Here is a 22,323-nt window from a genome sequence, read left to right as displayed (position 1 = left end):
TCAAAACCGGCTTTGCAATCTAGTAGGTGATGCCCTTTTCTCTTCCCTTCAACCTCTTTCCCATAGAAGAGACGTCATGAGCCTGTCTCTGCTCTATCGTTATTTTCGTGGAAAGTGCTTGACTGTACTCCAATCTGTAGTCTCCTCTTTCTAAACTTTTACAATAAACACTCGACTAATTACAACCACTATATATGATTTTCCTCACTTCTATCTGTGCCTAAATCTAAACGCAGATTCCATGAACAAAGCTTCTTTCCCAGAACTGCCCGCCTTTGGAACATTGTTCGCTTGGCCTACTTTCTTGTTAAATATAACATGGTAGCCTTCAAATCCAATGTAAACAAGTTCCTATTAAGCCGTCCCCATAAATAATCAAATTCTACCCAATTTACATCATTCATGATTGCTACTTACATTCATTAACTCTTATTCCTGAGTGGCCTTTGGGCCTTGATAAGTCATGACTTCCCAAGTAAAAAAAAAAAAAAATGGTCAACAGCTACTTTCCACTATAATTTAATTTTTGGTTTTGCAAGTGTGTGGAGGGGGGAAGGTGAGATAAAGTTACAGTCATTAAATTTACTAGCAATTTTTTATAACGATAGCTAAAAGGAATGCAGAACATGAAGAACATTAGAGCGAAAACAGTTCTAAAACATCTGAAGAAATTGGAATTAAAGGGAGGATTGCCACCATATAACGCGCATTAATACTATTCGGTTTAACATCTGTTTTAGATGCTGGCATATGATGGACAGATTTTAGAAATTGACTTTCAAGTTTATCTTTGGCCAGGTCTTTATTTATTGCTCTTTCTCCCAAATCCATTTGTATTGCTTCCTTTCATATTTCCATTTGTCATCCTATGGCAACTGACCCTGCTACTTTAACTGCTCTACATTTACTAGCACAAATACTCTTATCCATTCTTTCGATGTGATCAAGCTGAATAAAAGATTAACAGCTAATGTTGTATAGATAGAAACAATGAATAACAATATGAATAATGAATAAAATCTATATAGTGAAGCCAGAGAAAATATTTCAAATGTAGGTATAATCATTGCACAATGGTATTCAGAAATGAAACGTATAGAAATATGTGCCGCTATATAAAGGAGGTGTTAAACCAAATATTATGATGAGCACCTTGTTGTCTAAGTATATAAAAAAACAAACAAACAACAACTTAGTTTTAATATGAATTTGTAAATCTTAGCAGTCACCCCCCCCAGTCTGAAATATAAATAATAGAAATTGTAACTTATGCTTAGAAGAAAAACATAAAATCACAAACTTAAAAAAAGCAAACAAACAAAAAAAAAAAAAACGAGTCTATAAAGTGAACGTGACGTTTCTGAATTTTGTAGATGAGGATTGGTTATTTGTATTATTTGGATTCATCGGACTACTGTTCTCATCTTCAGTTTGATTTTCACGTTTCGTCGATGTAACCTCCGACCCTCTTCAGGTGTACGAGTATTTTGTCAAACTCGGGAATGATTCTGTTGAACTCAGGAATTTGGACGGAATGTTATCATACGTTTTCAGAGAAGTACTTTTTTGATGGAATACTGTAATTTGGACAAAGTTTTGCAATAAGCCTATTAAATCCAATGTCAGATGTTACAGAATATGGTTGAATATCAACAGCAATCATTTCTCTTCTCAAATAATGGATCTCTTGTGACTTGTGATCATTAGTATTCCAAACTTTCTTTTTAGCCAACATTAATTCTATAGTAGTTTCGTGTTTTGAGGGAGGCTCGTAGTTGCTGCCATTTGTTCCTGAAATGTCTTTCCTGAATATTCATTGCGCTTTTACTTCTTATCTGCAACTTTTGCTTCTTTTGAATGGACATTTCTAAGATAGTTTAACATAATAAGACTAGTACCATTTTTGTTTTACTTTTATAAATATATAAAAAATGATTTTACAGTGAAGTACTGTTTTTAATGCAATGCTTTAATTTGAACAGTTTTGCAATAAGCCTATTAAATCCAATGTCGGATGTTACAGAATATGGTTGAATATTAACAGCAATCATTTCTCTGGTGAACAGTGACCATTAGTATTCCAAACTTTCTTTTTGGCCAATATTGATTCTATAGTAGCTTGGTGTTTTGCTGGACGCTCATAGTTGCTGCCACTTGTTCCTGGAATGTTTGCTTTGAATATTCATTGTGTTTCCTTTTTGTATTTGCAACTCTTGCTTCTTTTGAAGCAACCTTTCTAAGATGGTTTAACATATTAGTCATTGTAAAGGTTTTTACTGATTTTCCACCCTTTAATGTAATAGATTGACATAATTGCAAGCAGCTGTATTCTTATTCTTTGACGTCAAAATACTTCCAGCAGAAACTGGTTGCCATAATGGTTGAAGGTTGTTGTCAATATTTAGTTCATTTTTTGCATATTGAAATTACATATGTCTGATATCTAATTAGTAATTTATCTCAATAAAATGTACATAATCTAGACCAGAAAAATAAAAATGTATATGTAATGGAAGCAAGAGTCCAAAAATGAGGAACAAGAGTATGACTGATGAAGAATGCTTTATTTTCGGTTCGCGCATTCGTCTCAATCTACTGTACAATTCCTTAACATGAAAACTGAAAGATGAAGTAATAATTTTCTTTGATTTAAAGTAAAAAATAATAATGTTAATTCGATAGGAAGAGAAAGGAGGGAAATTTTCCATATGTTTAAATCTATTTGCCTCAAATTCAGTGAAGTTATAAAAGTCTACATGTTAACAGCATATCATGCCTGTTATTTGATAATGTGTCTTCGATAAATTTTCACTGGCAAGCAAAAGAGGGAGTTAACTTGTCTTTATTCACAGTATAATTATTATTAGTATCATTTATGACAACAAAATTTGCTGGAAAATCGGCATTAGAAAACTTATTAATCGACAATCAGCCAATTTGGTAATTAGTACATCCTTAGTAAAAAAAACTATGAAATAATAACAAAGAAAAGAATAAAGACTGAAATAGTCCATTATAAACAAAATGGAATATCACTAGCAGTAGTAATACTATTTATTTGTAAAGAGGAGGAGGAAGGAAAAGATGCAGTGAGATAAAAACGACTAATTTTGAATTTTATTTCTTATTTTTCATATTAAACTGGCTTTACAAACTCATTTTTTTTCCATACTCAAACAATTTAACTGAAGCCAGTCGGTGACCCAATGAGTCATATTTTTTCTAATATGTATATCAGGTCGGTGCAAAAGTTTTTGCTGGTTTGTAGAAAAGGTATTTTAAACCATTGTAATTTATTTTATGCCTGTTGTTATTATTCAAATATATCGCCATAATTAATTTATAACCTTTTCTTTTAGATTATTAACGGATTAGTCAACTGAAAAGGAGTCATCTTCCATTGTGATAAATTTTGATGAACTCGTTTCGCTTGTACCCTCTCGACATACATATCTCCGACAAGCCCGCTTAGCAATGAGATCTCACCCTTTCACTGTTGTTGTCCCTAAATGCCTGAAAGCTTTCTATTCTAATAGTTTCTTCCCTCGAACAGCTAGACTTTGGAATTCCCTTCCTTCTGCCTGCTTCCCTGGCTGTACTGATATGCAGAAGTTTAAATGTAACGTAAACAAATATCTTGTTAATCTTTCCTAGACGTGGCTCCAAATAGTAGCCCCTTACGTCCAAGTGGTGATATGCTTTGCAAGAGGTGAACATGTTTAAAACAATGATAATGCTTGTCTTTACACAAGTCTAATGACCAAAATCTCCTAGGAGAATTTGATTTGTCTGTAAACACTATCAATAATTCCCCCCACTCGTTATCTGTGCCTAAACCTAAATGTAGATTCCATGAACAAAGCTTCTTTCTTAGAACTGCACACCTGTGGGATTCTCTTCCGTTTACCTACTTTCCAGCTGACTACAATGTGGTCGTCTTCAAGTCCAACATAAACAAGTTCTTGATGAGCCGTTCCCCTTAAGTAATCCAATTTACCTAATTTACGCTTCTAACGATTACTATATTGTCCTTTTGACCACTGTACACTCTTTAATCCTTATCCTCGAGTGACTTCTGGGCCTTGATAAGCGGTGATTCCTTTGTAAAAAAAAAAACAAAAACAGAAAAGAAAAGAAATCGTGCCTCATCCTGCCTGCTCCTTCAGTTTATCACTTATTTTGAGGATCAGAAAACAATTTAGATGGTTGTAAGTTAACATCCCAATGGGAGATTGAGCATTAGTTAGATTCATATTTCACATAAAAACCTAAAGAATTTTACAAGTGAGACATTTATAAGCTTGTTGATGTTCTCGTTATGAATAAAAAATTTCAAAAACAGTTTTTTAAAGATGAAATTTTAAATTGTTCCAAAACTTTTGCGCCATTTTAATATCTATCTATCTATATATATATATTTTCTTGGAAGTGTTTTAACCTTGAAAACTATATAAAAAGTAATAAAAGAATTAATTTTTTTAGTCCTTCATTGGAAAATTATTTTGTCAGTAAGTCATTTAATCTCCTGCAATCGCTGAATACACTTGCTTTCTCGAATTCACAATGGTCCCACGTTTACAAGGATCATCAGTTGTTTACCATGAAACACTGTTTCGGGAATTTAAAAACAATATATATATATATATATATATATATATGACTACTTCATTTAATCACATAAAAATATACAAAAGTATAATTTCATGCGTAAACTTTAAGTATTTACTTCAACAGTGCTCAATACATAGGTAGAGCTAGGTAGTAAGTTATAAAAATATATATGGCAATTAAGCTACACAGAATATTCCGCGTTTCATCCACGCTAGGATTCGTCAGGCTTATGTGAAGAGTTGTGGTTGTCTCGCATTTTTATATACGCACATTCTATTGTTTTTAGTTAGCCAATCAGCTTCCTAGTTTCCATCGCTCCCTTCCTAATCAGCCAACGGGCAGGCACTTATAGGACAAAGGCCCTTTTGTTTATATTATAAAAAAAAAAGCAAAAAGAAACACACATACATTTAACTACAACTAGGTTTAAAATAGATCAGATCACTAGATATTTCCACTCCCCGCTAAAAAAGCACACACTAAGAAAGGGTTGAACCTAAGGTCTACTGAGCCTTTGTCCTGTAAATGCCTGCCCATTGGCTGATTAGGAAGGGAGCGGTGGAAACTAGGAAGCTGATTGGCTAACTAAAAACTCAATAGAATGTGCGTATATAAAAACGCGAGACAACCACAACTCTTTGCATAAGCCTGACGAATCCTAGCATGGAGAAACGTGGAATATTCTGTGTAGCTTAATTGCTATATATATTTTTATAACTTATATATATATATAACAAAAGGTCTATATTCCAAATTTCAAGATATTGTCCATTCCAAATGATAAGATGGACAACATCTTGAAATTTGGAATATAGACCTTTTGTCATTTATTTGTATATGCTCTGTAGTTACATCGAGTTTCATAAATTAAAAGGTGAAATATAATTGAATAAGCATATTTTCCCCAAAACATTATATAATATATATATATATATATATATATATATATATATATATATATATATATAAACAACAATAATAATATACAACAACATAATAACACAAAAATATTATTGAAAATAGCCATTAAGTCCATTACAGTTTGTTTTATGCAAATAAAATGAACATTGTTACAGACTATTCTTTTTTAGTATGATCAAAATTCCTGTTGTGTAAATGACCACACTAGATCTCATTGAATTTGAACACGGCATAGCTGATTCTGTAGCCAGTGAAAATATCCATTATGCCAATCATGCACTCTTAGAGATTGCGGATGACAGGCATTTTTCGGAGGTACAAATTATCAATGGTCTTTAAGAGATTAAAGAAAGAAGCTATTGTCCTGTCAACCAATAGGATATTAAAATGATTTTTTTTTTTCACATTTTTCTATTGTGTTGATAAAAAAAAATGGTTGAGTCAGCTCTTTATCAGAATTTGGAGTTTCCTTTATGATTAGCATTTAAGAGGAGAGTGGATGAGGGAGGAGGGTGGGAGAAAAAATGAACACTTATGATTTTACATATCAGCATGATTCAGTTTTGTATAATCAAAAATGACTTGTTAAAAAAATCTACTTCAAACCCTGTGAGGCTGAGGAAGAGAAAGAAAAAACGGTTGAATGAGAAAATCTGCCCCCCCCACTCCTTCATCCATTAAAAAAAAAAAAAAATTAGTGCTTGGTCATAACAAGTGTTGATGTTTCACATGCAACTGACAATACATGGATCAGTTGCTGTTGAGAAAAAAAAAAAGAAAAAAAAAAACACGGACACAAATTTCATTTTTATAAACTAACTAGCGAGGGGTACCCGGCGTTGCCCGGGTGTTTGGAGGTGTGTGTGGGGGGAGGTTAAAAAATAAGTATGAGGATTGAATGTTATATAGGGGTTTCATTAAAAGAGAGTCTTAGAGACTTAGTCTTATTAAAGTGCGTGTGTGTTCAAATTTTTTTTCTTTTTGTTCGCATTTCTGTGATCGTGTGGTTTTTTTTCCGTGGTATTATTTATTTATTTATTTTTTAATTATCTTGGAGCCTTTTAAAACGTTGTGTTTATTTTTTTTTATTTTTTATTTTTTTCCGTGGTTCCGAAGTTTTTTCTTTTCTTTTTTTTTTTTTTTTTTTTTTAAACTCACCCTTGCTGGGTGGTCTGGTCGCTACGGCTCCAAATTTTATTTATTGTATTTACCCCAGGTTCGGTTTTGCATCGCTGATGCAAACTGGCCCACGGGCACCAAATCGTATTTGTTATATATAGGGGTTTCATTAAAAGAGAGTCTTAGAGAGAGAGAATTTTATTAAGAGGGATGTTGTTGTAAGAGTCTTTGTTCGTGTTATGATGTTATTCATATATATTAAAAATGTTCATTCTTAGACGTGTTGCTATGGAAGCTCTTAGAGTGAGGAGATAGTGTTCAGACAGTCTTAGTGTAGATATGAGATGTCGAGACGTGTATGTAAAGACATTAAACACAGATATATAGACATATAATAACAATTTTCACTTTACCTTTTGGTCGAATTACAACACAAAGATGACGTTTATAAAAACACATGATGGGTTTATTTCTTCTCACGACCGGCCGTGGTTTTCATCATCAAGAATTCCAAGCTTCACATATTAAGTTTCAAAAGTGACCGTCTCGCTTCTAGACGTTCGAATCAAACTCCAGACTATCGTCTGTCTCCTCGAACTCTCTCTGACTCTCCCCCAGTTTCTCCTTACTTAACTCTAAAGTTTTCTAACTATATCTAGAACTTCCCATTTTTCCATGACGTCATACACATGTTAAAACATGTGTCTTCTTTCACGTGTTCTGAACATGCGTGTCCAAAACTTTTCCTTTTTTTACAAAAGGAATTTTAACCTATATTCTCAGTAACCTATATTTCCAATATGTTAAAAACATGTTTATTAAATTATCTTTTAGCTGCATTCTTTCAATTGAATTTTCATAACAAAATTGACAGTGCACATTCTTTTCTTGAAACTATTTTATCCCTAAGCTAAACAATCGTTTGCTTTACATTCCATTTTCTAATTCTCTCTCGTAATCTATTTCTAAACCTAATTTACGAGGTTCGAATTTCGTCTATGCTATTTCATTTTCATTTTAACTAAATCTCTCTATTTTTTATACTTACATAAAAAGGGGACAGCCCTTATCATGTAACATGAACCCGAACCGTTGAGGCAGAGTTGTAAATTAAAGTGTGAAAAAAAACAAAAACAAAAAAAAACGTGAGACGTTAACCATTGCCACACAGCGAGATGCTAACGGAAACACGTTTGAATTTATTTTATTACTTGGATTTAGCAGGTGCTCGTTTTAATGAGTTAATGAGGTCAAGTTTGACTGTGGGATTTCATTTACTGCTGAACGCTTTTTTTTTTTTTTTTTTTTTCCCCAAGATGTTATAGAAAAAAGACTAACCCACGTGCGGCGAGCGACAAATGTTGAATATTTATCTTCCCGAAATCGAGCAAATTAAATAGACAGGCGAGCTTCGTTGTTAACTGTGAGATATTACGATTTATATGTGATATAAAAAGTTATAAAAAGTTGTGAACCGACCGACCGCTTCTCTGAAAGAAGCCTTTTGTAGACACACAGAAAAAGCGAACACACATACATACATTTTCGCTTTTATATATATAGACAAATATATGTTCCCTCCAATCACATAGTTTTGCTAAGCTGAGAGGTTTATATAATTGCGAAACACCTACATTGTTTTAAACTATTAAAATAATTTCCAGCACTATTGATAATGCGTATCCATTTATTTGTTTATTTTTATTATGGCTTATGCTTGAATTCGTGATTTAAAATCTAATGTTAATTATAAATCTATGATGTCATGCCAAAGCTATAATTATTTTATTTTTAGCTCTATCCGTAAGAAAGTCCTAATAGGTTAGTTAGTAAAACCTCACATTAAAAATATCAAGGTTTTGGTTTTGATTTCTAATCATGGCATCTACTTTATTAGTTGGGAATGTATTGTTTTATTATAACAATACTCTCCTTTTCTAAAAAATGGGGTTAAGATAGAAGATATTTGGAAATGAGACAAATTCCACAATATATTACATTTTAAAAAGATTGTCGCTATTTAGATATAACAGATACTGTTAAGTGTTTAAACATTATGTTGAACAAAGATGACGGTGAAGAATCAGTGTAGTTCCGATCTTGAGTGTTAAGTAATTCTTAGTAACAAAGATGGCTGCGAAGAATCAAATGCAGGTTCGTGGCAGAGACGACGGCGAACTGATTGAATGCAAAATTCGGCAATTTTTATAGTAACTTTGGAAGCTTCTGATTGGTTGGTTATTATAACTTGTGGTTATAAAAACGAGTCAAAAACATTTTAACAGATACACAGTCATGTGTGTAAGGAAACCCCTATAATAGTCACTAAGCATAAGTAAGGTATTGCTCATTGAGTAAACACCTGCAGTCACATATAGTTTATTTGTATTGAAATTGTTTTATAGAGAACTGGAAGAAAGAAAACACTCAGTTCTTTGCCACTTGTAATTACTGCCACTTGCACAATTACAACAAACCAACAGTTTAAATAGTTGTTAGAAATGAAAAAAAAAATGCTATTATGATAGCTTATTTTTTCTTTTTAGGGAAATGTCTTCATTTTACCATTGTTTCAAGTCAGAATAAGTAGTTTTTGAAAAAACTAAAGCAAAGAACTGCAACAACAACAAAAAAAATTAAATTGGTTAGTCATAAGTAAGTATCGATTTATAAAATGCATTATTATTTGGGTCTATCTTTGAGAATCTGATTGACACATTCTTATATAGATAATATATAAAATATAAATTATAAAATAATTTATGACAATAATTCTATCATTTTAGAGATTGAAAACCTTTCGTACATGTCACAATAAAATCTATAAACTATAAAGTCTATGTTCTAAACATCACAAAAAATCTTTCTAAAACCAGAAAAACACAATTGCAAATTATTTAGGATTTCTACCCAGCTATGGCTGATGCAATGAGAGCATGCTATCTCTGTGAAGTAAATAAAGAGTTCCATTCGAAATTTCGTCCAAATTCCCGAGTTTGACAGGACACACTTGGAGAAGGTTACATTGACCAAAACATTTTGAAAATCACACTCAAGATGCGAACAGTAGTCTGATGAATCCAAATAATACAAATAATCAATCCTTATTTAAAAAATTCAGAAATATCTTATAAATTTTTGTACTGTCTGCCTCTGTGTGTATGACGCGGTTTAACTCAGCCTACAGGCAACCCACTCAGGCAAGTTAGGTACCGAAATGAAGCTTATGACCAAGCGGGTGTTTTAGTGATATTTATATCCATGTTTAGTGTATGGAAATGCAAAAAATAACTATTTACTAAACAACGTTTTATTTACTGGATATTTTTCCGGTACAAGGACTCAAGTTTGCCCAGCTGGTCAAACTTAGGCTATTGTAATAAATAAATATTCGTTAATACATCTATACAGTTCATGATGGAAAAAGGAACGTAATAACAAATTATTGTTCCTAGATGTGTTGCTAATCTGCATTCGTCAGAAGTTTGTGTCATCTGTATATCGACAGTCAACTTTCACTAGACAGTATCTAAACTTCAACTCTATATAAAGTAAATAAATGAATCGTTCATTGCCTGAAACAAAGAGTGAAAAAAAGCAATATGTAATAACACAAAAATATATTTAGAGGAGGTGGTCAGTTTAAAAGAAACCTTACACAAAAACAATTATTCAGAGAGCATAACATCGGCTCCAAGAAATCTGGACCAACCACCAAAAACAATCTGACATCAAACACTACCCGAAAACTCACCACAGTTTGTGTACTGTATTTTGAATGGCATGTCTTTTCAGACAAAAAATATATTATCCATATGACATTAGGATATTATTCATGAGCGAATCGACTCTCCAGAAACATCTTGTGTGAGTCAAGCCCAAAAGAATAGAATCCTGACTAAGAACAGTATATATGAGATTCCATGTAAATGGTGAAAAATATGCAAAAGTGAGACATGTGATCCACTAAAAGTAAGGTTAGACAAATATGTGGAGAAATTGAAAAAGTCAGGTATGGTGGTTGACCACATATGTAGGGTGAAAGGAAACCATCTCCACTTATGTAATAAAGTAAAAATTATTGAGAGAGAAGAGCAGTGGAGAGTCAGACAACTCAGAAGAATTTAACACCATATCGGAGTCATAAATTATATATATATATATAAAATAAGAATTACTGTTAAGTTTACCAAAATAATCCAAGATAGCAAAACTAAAGTAAATTATAAATATTAAAGAATTAATGTTTATAAAGTAATCTCAACCAGATGTAAAAGCTTGATAAAACAAAATTGATTAACTACTTGGTCATATATATATATATATATATATATATATATATATATATATATATATATATATATATATATATATATATATATATATATATAAACAAACCGAGTTATGTTCATCAATGTTTCATCTTTATTTCAAGATTTCCTCTGAATGAATGAGATTAAGAAAACAAAAACACCAGTACATATATTTGAAAATTATTCATGTGCAAAGTGTGACGCTGTTCTGTTTCAGAAACGGAAAAAGATGTTGGAAATTTAAAAAAGGAGGGGAGCTTGCATTGTTAAAGAGAGGGAGATTTTTAATCACGTCATAAAGTCGTTAATATCTTTTTAAAAAATCTGAACGCAGTTAATATTCTTTCTGAAAAAAAAAATGTCTTTCAAAATTCAAACATAGGTGTGTAACAGAAATGAAATGAGTGTGTTTTTGTTATGTGATTTATTGATTGAGATTATATGTATTAATTATTACAGGGGGTGTTTCTATGGCGTGAGAAGGTTAACCTGTGTCTACAATTAAATTATGTTCTTTTAATAAAAGTTTACTTATTAATGGCGCTACATTATAGAAACCTGTACATTGTTTAATTGTGCTTGAATTTACACATGAAAAATGTTAAAATATTTGTACTGGTGTTTTTGTTTACTTAATCTCATTCATCCAGAGGAAGTCTCGGTCTCGAAATAAAGATGAAACGTTCATGAACGCATAACACGGTTTGTTCCTTTTTATTTTCTCCATTTTGTTGAAATACCATTTCCATTATTCTCATCATATATATATATATATATATATATATGATATACGGCATAATCGCGTTGACACACTGGTTCTCGTCAGATCATCGAAGTTAAGCAACATTGAGCCTGGTTAGTATCAGATGAGTGACAATTTGGGAATTCTAGGCGCTGTATGTGTTCTCTGCTTACCTTAACCTTTGTTTCCAGTCATCCTGTGCATACACTTCACTTGCCACTGGTATTTAACAATGTCGACTCAGGAGAGGTGTGGTTGGAGATTGCGCACATCCTGCCACAAAAATTTCACGCGCGTGCACCCCTTTGTGGGTATCCATAGTCTGTCAAAGACTGAAGGAGCCCTATATATATATATATATATATATATACTAGCAGGGGTTCCCGGCGTTGCTCGGGTGTTTGGAGGTGTATGCTGTGCAAAAAAAGCAAAAAAAAAAAAAAAATGGTTAATTTTTTAAAACTTTGACCCCTATTATGACCCCTTAAAATTTATAGTTTCGGGCTCAAATCACTTTATTAAGTTAGATCCAGGTTCAAGGAACCTATATCTAAAATTTCAAGTGTCTAGACCCAAAATTGTCGGAGGAGTTTGGTAGAGTTCTTAAAGGTCAAATCGTTGAAATTTGACCCCTTAACAGCCAAATTTCTGGCTGACACCCATCACATCGATTTTCCCAAATCTCAGTACCCGGTATTTCAAATTTCGAGTCTATAGACTAAAAATTGAAAGAGTTATTGCGTAGGGAAATGTACACAGACACACAGACAGACAGACAGACAGACACGTTCACTTTTATAGATATATATATATATATATAATAAGAAAGTAGTTTAAAAAAATAATTTAATATATTAGAAGTGGCTAATTCTAAATCATATTTTTAAATCTAGTTTTTTTGTTCATGATTTTTAGAGATCTGTTTAATAACGAATTTTAAACATTCTAGGGTGACAATTCTCACATATTCTCTATAAAAAATTTGGAGTTGATAAAATATTGAATTGTTATTTTGATTTCGCATAGGTTAACTTTGAAAACTAGATTTTAATTAATACTATTCCTTTTTTTCTTTTTATCTCATGCTAGTTAATAAGATAATAAGTTATATAAAAAATATTAATATGAAAATTAAGACTAGCATTTTTTTAATGGGAAGCAGGATATTTTTTTATGAGAATAAAACAGGTTTTAATAAGAATTAACTTGCTTTCTTTATTTCATAAATTGTTTTAAGAACTTATGGATCTAATTAAATTTGAGGTTGTTTTTATTAAAAATATTTTAGAAATAGTATCTCCAAAGGTTTTGTTTTATTTTCATTTTTAAGTTTAATTAGAATCTAAATATGAAATATGAATATAAACTTTTCTCCAAACCAAACATGGCGGCTTAAAACGTCTCCATGATTTGAATTCAATTTTTTTCAGGGGTGGGTACTTATAAAAATAGTGATATTAACTTGTGATGGGACGATTCCAATTTTTTTCCCAATTCCGATACAATTACCGATTCCAGATCTTTATAAATTTCTAAATATTTTACTAGAAAATTGTTATTTTGTGCCGATTACCGTAAAAACACATCTTAAATGTGCATATATTTTCTCAAACGGAAAAACACGTGTGAGGGGGTGATCTAGAGATTTTAGTCTTACTGGAAGTTTTAATCAATAAATATTTATTAATTTATAATTACTGCCAGCAATGGATGACTTTTTATAAAAACAAAATCAAATAAAATAGATAATTAAAGGAATCGGTTTTGGCATTGGAAAATAGGCTCAAATTTTCCTGATTCCGATACCTATTCTAATACCCCCAAAAGCTCTGATTTTTCCGATTTCCGATTAATCCTCCCAACACTAACATTAACATCTAGATATAAAAATATGTCTAAGGTTCCTAAATTTGTACTAGAGACTTCTATCCAGTCATGGCAAACGAAGCGAATGTCTACTGACCCGTTGGTTGAATGATGGGTTCTGTTCAAAATTCTGTAGGGATTTCCAGGTTTGACAATATACGCCTGAAGACGATCAGAGCTTACATTGATCAAAACATTGTATAAATAACATTCAAGATGAGAACAGTAGTCTGAAGAATCCAATATTAACAATCATTCTACATATCTCAAAAATTCAGAAATGTAAAAACAAAAAAAATTCTCTAGCAATCTTTAAGGACAAGCTCCATTATTATAAAGGCTTCCTTCAGTCTTGACAGACTATGGATACCCACTGTAAGGGTGCCTGCGCGTGAAATTTGTGTGGCAAGAGTTTCGCAATCTCCAATCACGCCTCTCCTGAGTCAACATTGTTGCATACTAGTGGCAAGTTGAGGGACAAGACGACTGGAAACAATGCCGAGATAAGCGGAGAGCACATACAGCGCCTAGAATTCCCAAATGGTCACCCATCTGGTATTAGCCAGGCTCAACGTTGCTTAACTTCGGTGATCTGACGAGAACCGGTGTGCCAACGTGATTATGCCGTATATTATTATAGTTAATGGATAATGTCACTAATTCGGTAGTTAAAAAAAAAAGTCTTGCAACATCTCATTCCAAAGCAGAATTTAATTGTAAATTGAAATTCAGAAAAAAATGGTTCTGAAGTATTCGTTATTACCATAATAGGACTATTATATATGCATCATGTATGCCGCAATTATAGAAAGAGTTTTTAATGTTGATATGGGATTGCCCGAATATATCAATGAGCGCTTTCTTTTTGTGAGTGTCTAAAAGTAACTCCTTGCTTAAGTCGTTAGTGTGAAGACAATTTTAACATGGTTTTTCAATACATAATGAATTTCTATGTACTGTGCATAAAGCTTCTGTGTACCAATACCCCCCCCCAGGGCAATCACTACTAATTGAATCATGTAAACAACCATTATTCAAAACTTTTGTTGAATTTTATGAGAAGGGAAGTACTTTTAGTTATTTGTGAAAAGTGCAACTTTTGCTAATTCTCAGTTTTTAGTCTGCCTTCGACGGAAGGTGGGTGGGTGAAATCAAAGGTTGCCATTAATGGGTTCATATGAATAATCATGTTTTGGAATTTCTAAGATGAGGGATTAATAATTTGTACTATTTGGATTATTTGAGCTACTGTTCTCATGTTGAGTGCCATCTTCACAATGTTTCGACCGATGTAACCTCCGACCTTTTTCATGTATATCTTGCCAAACTCTAGAATGAGAGCTTCTACTCCTGCGGGTTCCGTTCAAAATTCTGTGCAGATTTTAGAGTTGAAGAACGGTGGAGGTTACATCGGCCAAAATGTAAAAGTAACACTCAAGATGAGAACGATAATCCGAATAATCCAAATAATATGCATTAATCCTAACTTTAAGTAAATCAAAATCAAGAAATCATCATTGTCATAATTATATTCAGTTTAACGTCCATTTTTACGTACTAGCATGTGTTGGACAGCTTTTAGAAATTGGCCTCCAAATAAATTGATCTCTAGCCAGATATGCATTTATCCCTCTTTTTCTCAAATTAATTCTTATCATTTTTCTTTTTTTCTTTTTTTTTTTTTTTTTTTTTAAAACATTATTTTTTCACCTCAAACGAGGTACTGAGCCACTTAGTCGTGAAGGGCTACTATTTGGGACCAGATTTGCAGCAATACTTTTCAGGGAGTTGGGCAGTGAGATGTCTGTTTATATTACACTTGAATTTCTGCATGTCAGTTCATTTAGGGAAACAAGAGCCTGGGAGGAAATTCCAAAGTGCAGCAGTCCAATGGAAACAGCTATTTGAGTAGAACACTTTACTGCATCTAATGAGCTCTACAGTGTAGGGGTGGGATTTTGCTGCTTGTCGGGTTTCTCAAGGGTACTAGTGCTTTGAGTTTGTCAGAGCACTTGCCATTGAAATACTTGAAAAACAGGCACATTTCAATGATGGGACAGAAGTTGGAGTTTAGTTGATAGTGTGCAACCTATTATTAAGTTGATAAGAAAGTTCTTGCTGAATTTTTAATTTTGATTTCTAATGATGTATTTTCAAATAAGTTTTCGTTATAATAACTTTACTTTATATATCGTTTTAATAAGCGTTTTTCACTCTATCTTATCATTTAAATTACAATCATTTTAAAATAATTGTCTTTTTAGAACATTGAATACAAGATGGAAAAAGCAAATTCACACAACTGTCTTATTTCAATTCAAGCTAGGCCGAAAAACTTGAAATAACTCGCAATATCAATGAAGCATTTAGCTCAGGAACCATTACTGAATGCGCAGCACAATGGTAGTTTACAAAATTTTGTGGCGGTGACGAGAGTCTTAAAGATGATGAGTATAATGGTCGGCCATCAGATGTTGACAATGATCAATCAAAAACCCTAGTCGAAGCCAATCCATGCGCAAATGTTTGAGAGCTTGCTTCTGAATTATATGTAACGCATATGATTTCTAACCACTTGATAGAGACTGGAATGACAAAAAACTTGATAAATGGGTGCCTCAAGAATTGAACAACAAGCGAAAAAAAAATAAACGCGGTTATGAAATGTCATCTTTCTTTTTTTACGACCTAGCTGTGACTTGTGATTAAAAGTGGGCTTTTTAAGACAACTGATGACGCTCAGCTCAGTGGTTAAACCCCAACAAAACTCCACGACACTTTCCGAAGCTAGAGTTGCACCAAAAGAAGGTCCTGCTGACTGTTTACTGGTCTGCGACCAGTCTCATCCATTACAGTTTTTTGAATACAAGCAAAACCATTATGACAATGAAGTATTGTCAACAAATGATAAAATGTATCAGAAACTTCGACAACAACACCCAGCATTAATCAACAGAAAAGACCCAATTCCCCTCCACAACAATGCCCGACCACACGTTGCTAAACCGATCCTGAAAAAGTTGAACGAATTGGACTATGAAACTCTGTCTCATCTGCCATACTCTCCAAGCCTCTCACCTATCGACTATAACTTTTTCAAGCATCTAAACAACTTTCTTTGTGAGAAATGCTTCAAAAACCTAAGCGATAAATAAACTTGCTTTGCATAGGCAAAAGTGTGTTAATTTTGATGGTGCTTATTTCGATCAATAAATTTTCGATTGAGCCGAGATATGTTCATCTGAATTTAAAAGTTAAAAACTGCAAGAACTTTCTTGTCAACCTGGTAGTTGAACCCTGTCTAGGAGTGAGAGACTAGTGACAGATGCACCAGCCTAGATGTGGCAACAATACTCCATGCATCGGTGAATGGTGGCCTTGTAGAGATACAGGATACTCTCAGGTGTAAGTAGGCTTTACACATGTTCTTGGACAGCGCTTATTACTTTGTATTTATTTTTAATTTATTTATTTTTTACATAGGCATCACCACTTATCAAGGCCAAGAGGCCACTCGAGGATAAGGGTTAAAGAGTGTACAGTAGAAATTGAACAATATAGTAATTGTTAGTAATGGAAACTCGGTAAATTTGTTAACTTATATGGAACGGCTCATCAAAAACTTGTTTACGTTAGACTTGAAGACAACCATATTGTAGTCAGCTGGAAAGCAGGAAAACGGAAGACAGTTCCATAAGCGTGCAGTTCCAAGAAAGAAGCTTTGTTCATGGAATCTACGTTTAGGTTTAGGCACAGATAAAGAGTGGAGGAAATTGTTGATAGTCTTTTCTGCTAGGCGGGTGTTTCTTGTGAAAGTTTGGCAAGGGGGGGGGATCATAGATTGGAGCTCAGCTTATTTTTAATTGGTTTTAACTAGTCTACTAAAATCCAAAATTGCCCACTACAAAGCATTCTTCACACAGAATAATAAATATATCATAATTTCACTTTATTTAGAGCAAGATATTTAAAAGATTGTTAAACATCAAAAACATTTTAATTTTAAACTACGATCAGATATCAAAGAATCAAACTGTTTCTGAACAGTTGTTCTTTCACAATATTTCGGCCAACTATTTCTCTGGCCTTCGTCAGGTGGTAGCCACGACGGGATACGAACTCCGAATCTTATAACTGCATTCTCAGCAATTACTGCCATCCATAGTTGTTGTCGTCTCACCATGTTTTAACCAAATAAGCCTCTGGCCGGCTTTGGATAGGATTGAAACTGCTATCTTCAGACAATTCTCACCTGGAACCGTAGAGATTCAATGTGGTGAGACGACAACAACTATGGATGGCAGTAATTGCTGAGAATGCAGTTATGAGATTCGGAGTTCGTATCCCGTTGCGGTTACCACCTGACGAAGGCCAGAGGAATAGTTGGCCGAAACGTTGTGAAACAACAACCAATAAAGATGAGCATAAATAGTCCGCAATAAATAAATTAATAAATGATACTCATCTCAATAATGAATTCCAATTAAATAATATATATGTTTCTGAACGTTTGAGCTGATTTTAATCATTTTAATGATTTTTTCTAATTCTAAAATAAGTTTCAAATTTCAAAGGTGTTAAAATATTGATGTTAATTTTTTTTTTTGCTTTTCATGACAGTCTCTGTAAAGATGGCACAACATGTTGTTGAAGATTTTTATGGTGTCTACCTGCTCTACAATGTGAATCCGTCTTTTAAAGGTCGGATCTATATTGGCTATACAGTTGATCCAAACAGACGCATTCGACAACATAACACAGGTACCCAGGCAGGTGGAGCAAGAAAAACAAGTGGACGTGGACCTTGGTAAGAATTTTCCCCCTCTTTTTTTTTTGTTTTCATTTTTTCTTTTTCTCTTCTTTGCCCTCCTTTTTTTTTCTTCTATTTTCCTTTTTTTTTTCATTGAATTTACTTTTTCCTTTTTTTTCCTCTTATTTTTTTTCTTTAATTTTTCCTAAAGTATTTTCTACATGACGTACAAAATACAGTGAAAACGTCTATATAATAAAGTAAAATCGACCCGCCTCCATTGTATTGACGTATTAGGAAAATAACCAAAACCATGATCTAATAATCTATTCTGCCATCCAATTCTTTATCTGTGCCTAAACCTAAACGTAGATTCCATAATCAAAGCTTCTTTCTTAGAACTGCACGCCTGTGGAACTCTCTTCTGTTTTCCTGCTTTCCGTCTTTAAGTCCAACATAAACAAATTCTTGATGAACTGTCCCCTTAAGTAATCCAATTTACCAAATTTCCACTACTAATGATTACTACGATATTGTCCCATTGAATACCATACACTCATTAATCCTTATCCTAGAGTGGCCTCCGGGGCCTTGATAAGTGGTGACTCCTTTGTAAAAAAAAAAAAATTAGCCTAAATTCTCATGCACATTTTAAGATATTATGCATTCATTTTGTTTACTTTCAATAGTTATGTTTTCTTGAGTTACTAGACTCTCCAAAATAAATCTTTAAAGGAAAGTGGCATCCATTTTTTACTAGCTACTATTATCTACTTGTACTGCCACTAGTTACACCAGGTTCTTTCTTAATAGAAGGGAATTTTGATTAAATCACATAAATTCTTTACTAATGTCTTTCAAAATAATGCAGTAGCTTCAAAATCTAAATAACGATTGTATCTTTTAAGGAAATATTATTCGAATATTCTGAATGCCTTTTGCTTATACTTTCTGTACTCATTCTGAGTTACATTTTAATGAACAGATGGCTGCATGAATTCACACATGCAAGAAGATATAAGAAGATTTATTTTTATTTATCTATATCTATAAATATAAAAGCGAAAATGTATTTATGTACGCTTTTCCTCGATGTCCACAAAAGGCTTCTTTCAGAGAAGCGCTCGCTTCACAACTTCTTAAAACTTTTTATATCATCTATAAATTGTAATATCTCACACTTAACCACGGAGCTCGCCTGTCTATTTAATTTTATTGACTTTCAAACGTTAATTATTCCACATTTCCCGCATTGGCATGCGTTAAATTCGGTTTTTGGTATAAACAAAAAGCGAAACTCGACTCTAATCACAGGCCCAGAGCCAGTAGTCTCTAGAGAGCTAAGTAACGTTTGTTCAATGTCGACTTCGTCATATCAGACGGTAGCTTTCATTTTGAGATGGGGCAGCAGGTTATTAAAAACAAACAAACCGATTTATTGACCTCATTAAAAACTGTCCCGCACAAAATGCTAACTGCTGAATACCTATCGCCGTCACATCAATCAAAAACGTGCACCTGTTTTTTTTTTCACACTTTACTATTTTCCAACTGCGCGTCGTCAAGGCTTTTTTTTTCACGGGCACCTGTTTTTCTTCGGGTTTTTTTCACACACACCTACAAACACCCGGGCAACGCCGGGTACCCCTTGCTAGTCTATATATATAAAAGGCAAAATGTGTGTGACCATTTCGTGTATGTCTCGCAAAGGCTTTTCTCGCACGCGCTCTCGAGGAGGTTACTATTGCTTAGAACTGTTTATATACCCCCTATATAATAACATCTACGATTTGGGAACGCGTGTAGCATATAGATTTATTTGCGTTGACTTTTACAAAATTATTGCTATTTTGGCTTCTCACGTGTTGATTCGGCTTTTTCGTATAAAAAGCGAAACTAATTCAAAGTTAACAGCCTTCTCGGCATCGCGCGCCGGGAAACGTCCAGAAGCAATCAGCTTTGATCAATGTTGTATATCAGACAGTTGCTATTCAATCTGGACAATTTGGAGTTGGTTTCCCCCTCTCCAACATCTGTTGGGGAAAAAAGCAGTAAAATTTGGGTAAACAAACCCAAACGCTGCGTGACAAATGGAAGTAGCAGAGTTAACTTTTATTGTGGCCACGTGTTTTTAATAGTTAAATAAATAATTCAAACGTGCCTCCGTTGTATGTCGTGGTGACCCAGTGGTTAACGCCGCACGTTTTTTTTTTTCACACTTTAATTTCCAACTTTGCCTCAAGGGTTCGGGTTCGGTCCTCATACTCACCTACCAAAACATTTTTTTTTTATTATTTTACCCCCCCCCTCCCCCGGAGTTTTTATTTACCTCAAAACACCCGGGCATCGCCGGGTACCTCCTGCTAGTGTGTATATGAAGGGTAAAATATGTATGTGTTTGTATGTCTCACAAAATCTTTTGATAGACGCGTCAGAATGTGACAAAATCGGTATCGTTTTAAACCTCGATCCTTCAGATGATAAATGTCGAAAAATTGGCCAAAAACATTCATTCCTTTACTCTCAACTGGGCAGTGTTGTACAAAGAGGGGTTGCTTTTTTTTGCCGACATTTTAGCAAGTCATCGTCACCATTGGATTGACTACACTTAATTCCAACGCTCTTGACTTCCAGTTGCATGATGGAGACAACGACTAAGACGTTACATTTTTTTTTTGTTCCTTTGCATTACGGGTTCGAGCCTGCCTGCCTATTACCACCTTTTTTTTTTAACACCCTCTTTTCACCCAAAATTGCCTACTGTTGTTTTGATTCCTCCCACTACTACAGCTTTCTTTTTTTTTTGGAGGGGGGAGGTCCTTACTACACTACCTTGACACATGCGAGCAATGCTGGGTACACCGCTAGTTTAAATATAAATTTATACTAACGATGTAAATAAGGCATAGCTGAGTCAGAAATGGTATGAAGACAAACATCTACTTCGACATCTAAGTGAATTTTTGACATTTGCAAAATAACGCACACTTTAATTAGCAATGCCCATTGACCATAAAATGCTTTGGCTAATTACAGATTTCAAGGTAGCCCTACTATCAGGTTGACAAGAAAGTACTTGCGATTTTTAACTTTTAAATTCAGATGAACATATCTCGGCTCAAACAAAAATTTATTGATCGATATGAGCACCATCAGAATCAATACACTTTTGCTAATGCAAAACAAGTATTTTTATGTCAGTAACGTAAAAATCTTGCATTTTGGCGACGATGAAGTCGCTGAAGGTGTTTTTGATATAGCGAGCTGTTTCAGCAGCCTCTCGGCCTAGCTTGAATTGAAATAAGAAAATTGTGCAAATTTGCTTTTTTTTCATCTTGTATTCAACGTTCTGAAAAGAAGACATAATTGTTTTAAAATGATTGTAATTTAAACGATTAATAGAGCAAAAAAAAACTCTTTAAAATGATATATAAAGTAAAGGTATTATAACAAAAACTTATTTGAAAATACATCATTAGAAATCCAAATTCTGCAAAAACTTTCTTCTCAACCTAATAAAATAGTCATATTTTAAAGCTAAAACACTAATTCCTCAAAATACCATCATTTTGTTTGGAAAGGAATATCCTTTCACTTGCTGTAATCTATATCTATAAAAGTGAAAGTGTCTGTGTGTGTGTCTGTCTGTCTACATTTCCTTATGCAATAACTCTGTCAATTTTCAGTCTACAAACTCGAAATTCGATATACAGAGTATTGAGATCTGGGAAAATTTTTGTAATCGATTTTCAGCCAGAAATTTGGCTGTTAAGGGGTCAAAGTCTAACGATTTGACCTTTGAGAACTCTATCAAACTCCTCCGATAATTTTGGGTCTAAACACTTGAAATTTTAAATATAGGTTCCTTGGACATGGATCTAACTTAATAATTTGATTTGAGCCCAAAACAATAAATGTTAAGATGTCATAATAGGGGTCAAAGTTAAAAGAAATTTGACCTCTGCGGTCTCTACACAATTATTCAGACATTTTCTCGTCTA

At 33.4% G+C, this 22,323-nt stretch overlaps 1 protein-coding gene and 1 pseudogene across 2 annotated transcripts in view; one reads left to right on the top strand and one right to left on the bottom strand.

The window, feature by feature from the left end:
* Positions 1-22,323, top strand: part of LOC145276853 (structure-specific endonuclease subunit slx1-like) — a 251,566-nt gene that overhangs the window by 98,273 nt on the left and 130,970 nt on the right. For both annotated transcript variants that reach the window (XM_080128253.1, XM_080128244.1), the window contains exon 2: positions 18,193-18,379. In XM_080128253.1, the coding sequence (XP_079984379.1) occupies positions 18,204-18,379 (176 nt within the window). In that variant the 5' untranslated portion in view covers positions 18,193-18,203. The remainder of the gene's footprint in view (positions 1-18,192; positions 18,380-22,323) is intronic.
* Positions 14,088-14,204, bottom strand: LOC145283936 (5S ribosomal RNA; annotated as a pseudogene).

The sequence above is a fragment of the Euprymna scolopes genome, chromosome 1, assembly GCF_053919585.1.
Source record: "Euprymna scolopes isolate OS-2025 chromosome 1, ASM5391958v1, whole genome shotgun sequence".
In the NCBI taxonomy this organism is placed as follows: Eukaryota; Metazoa; Mollusca; class Cephalopoda; order Sepiida; family Sepiolidae; genus Euprymna; species Euprymna scolopes.
This window is presented reverse-complemented; position numbering and strand designations above follow the sequence as displayed.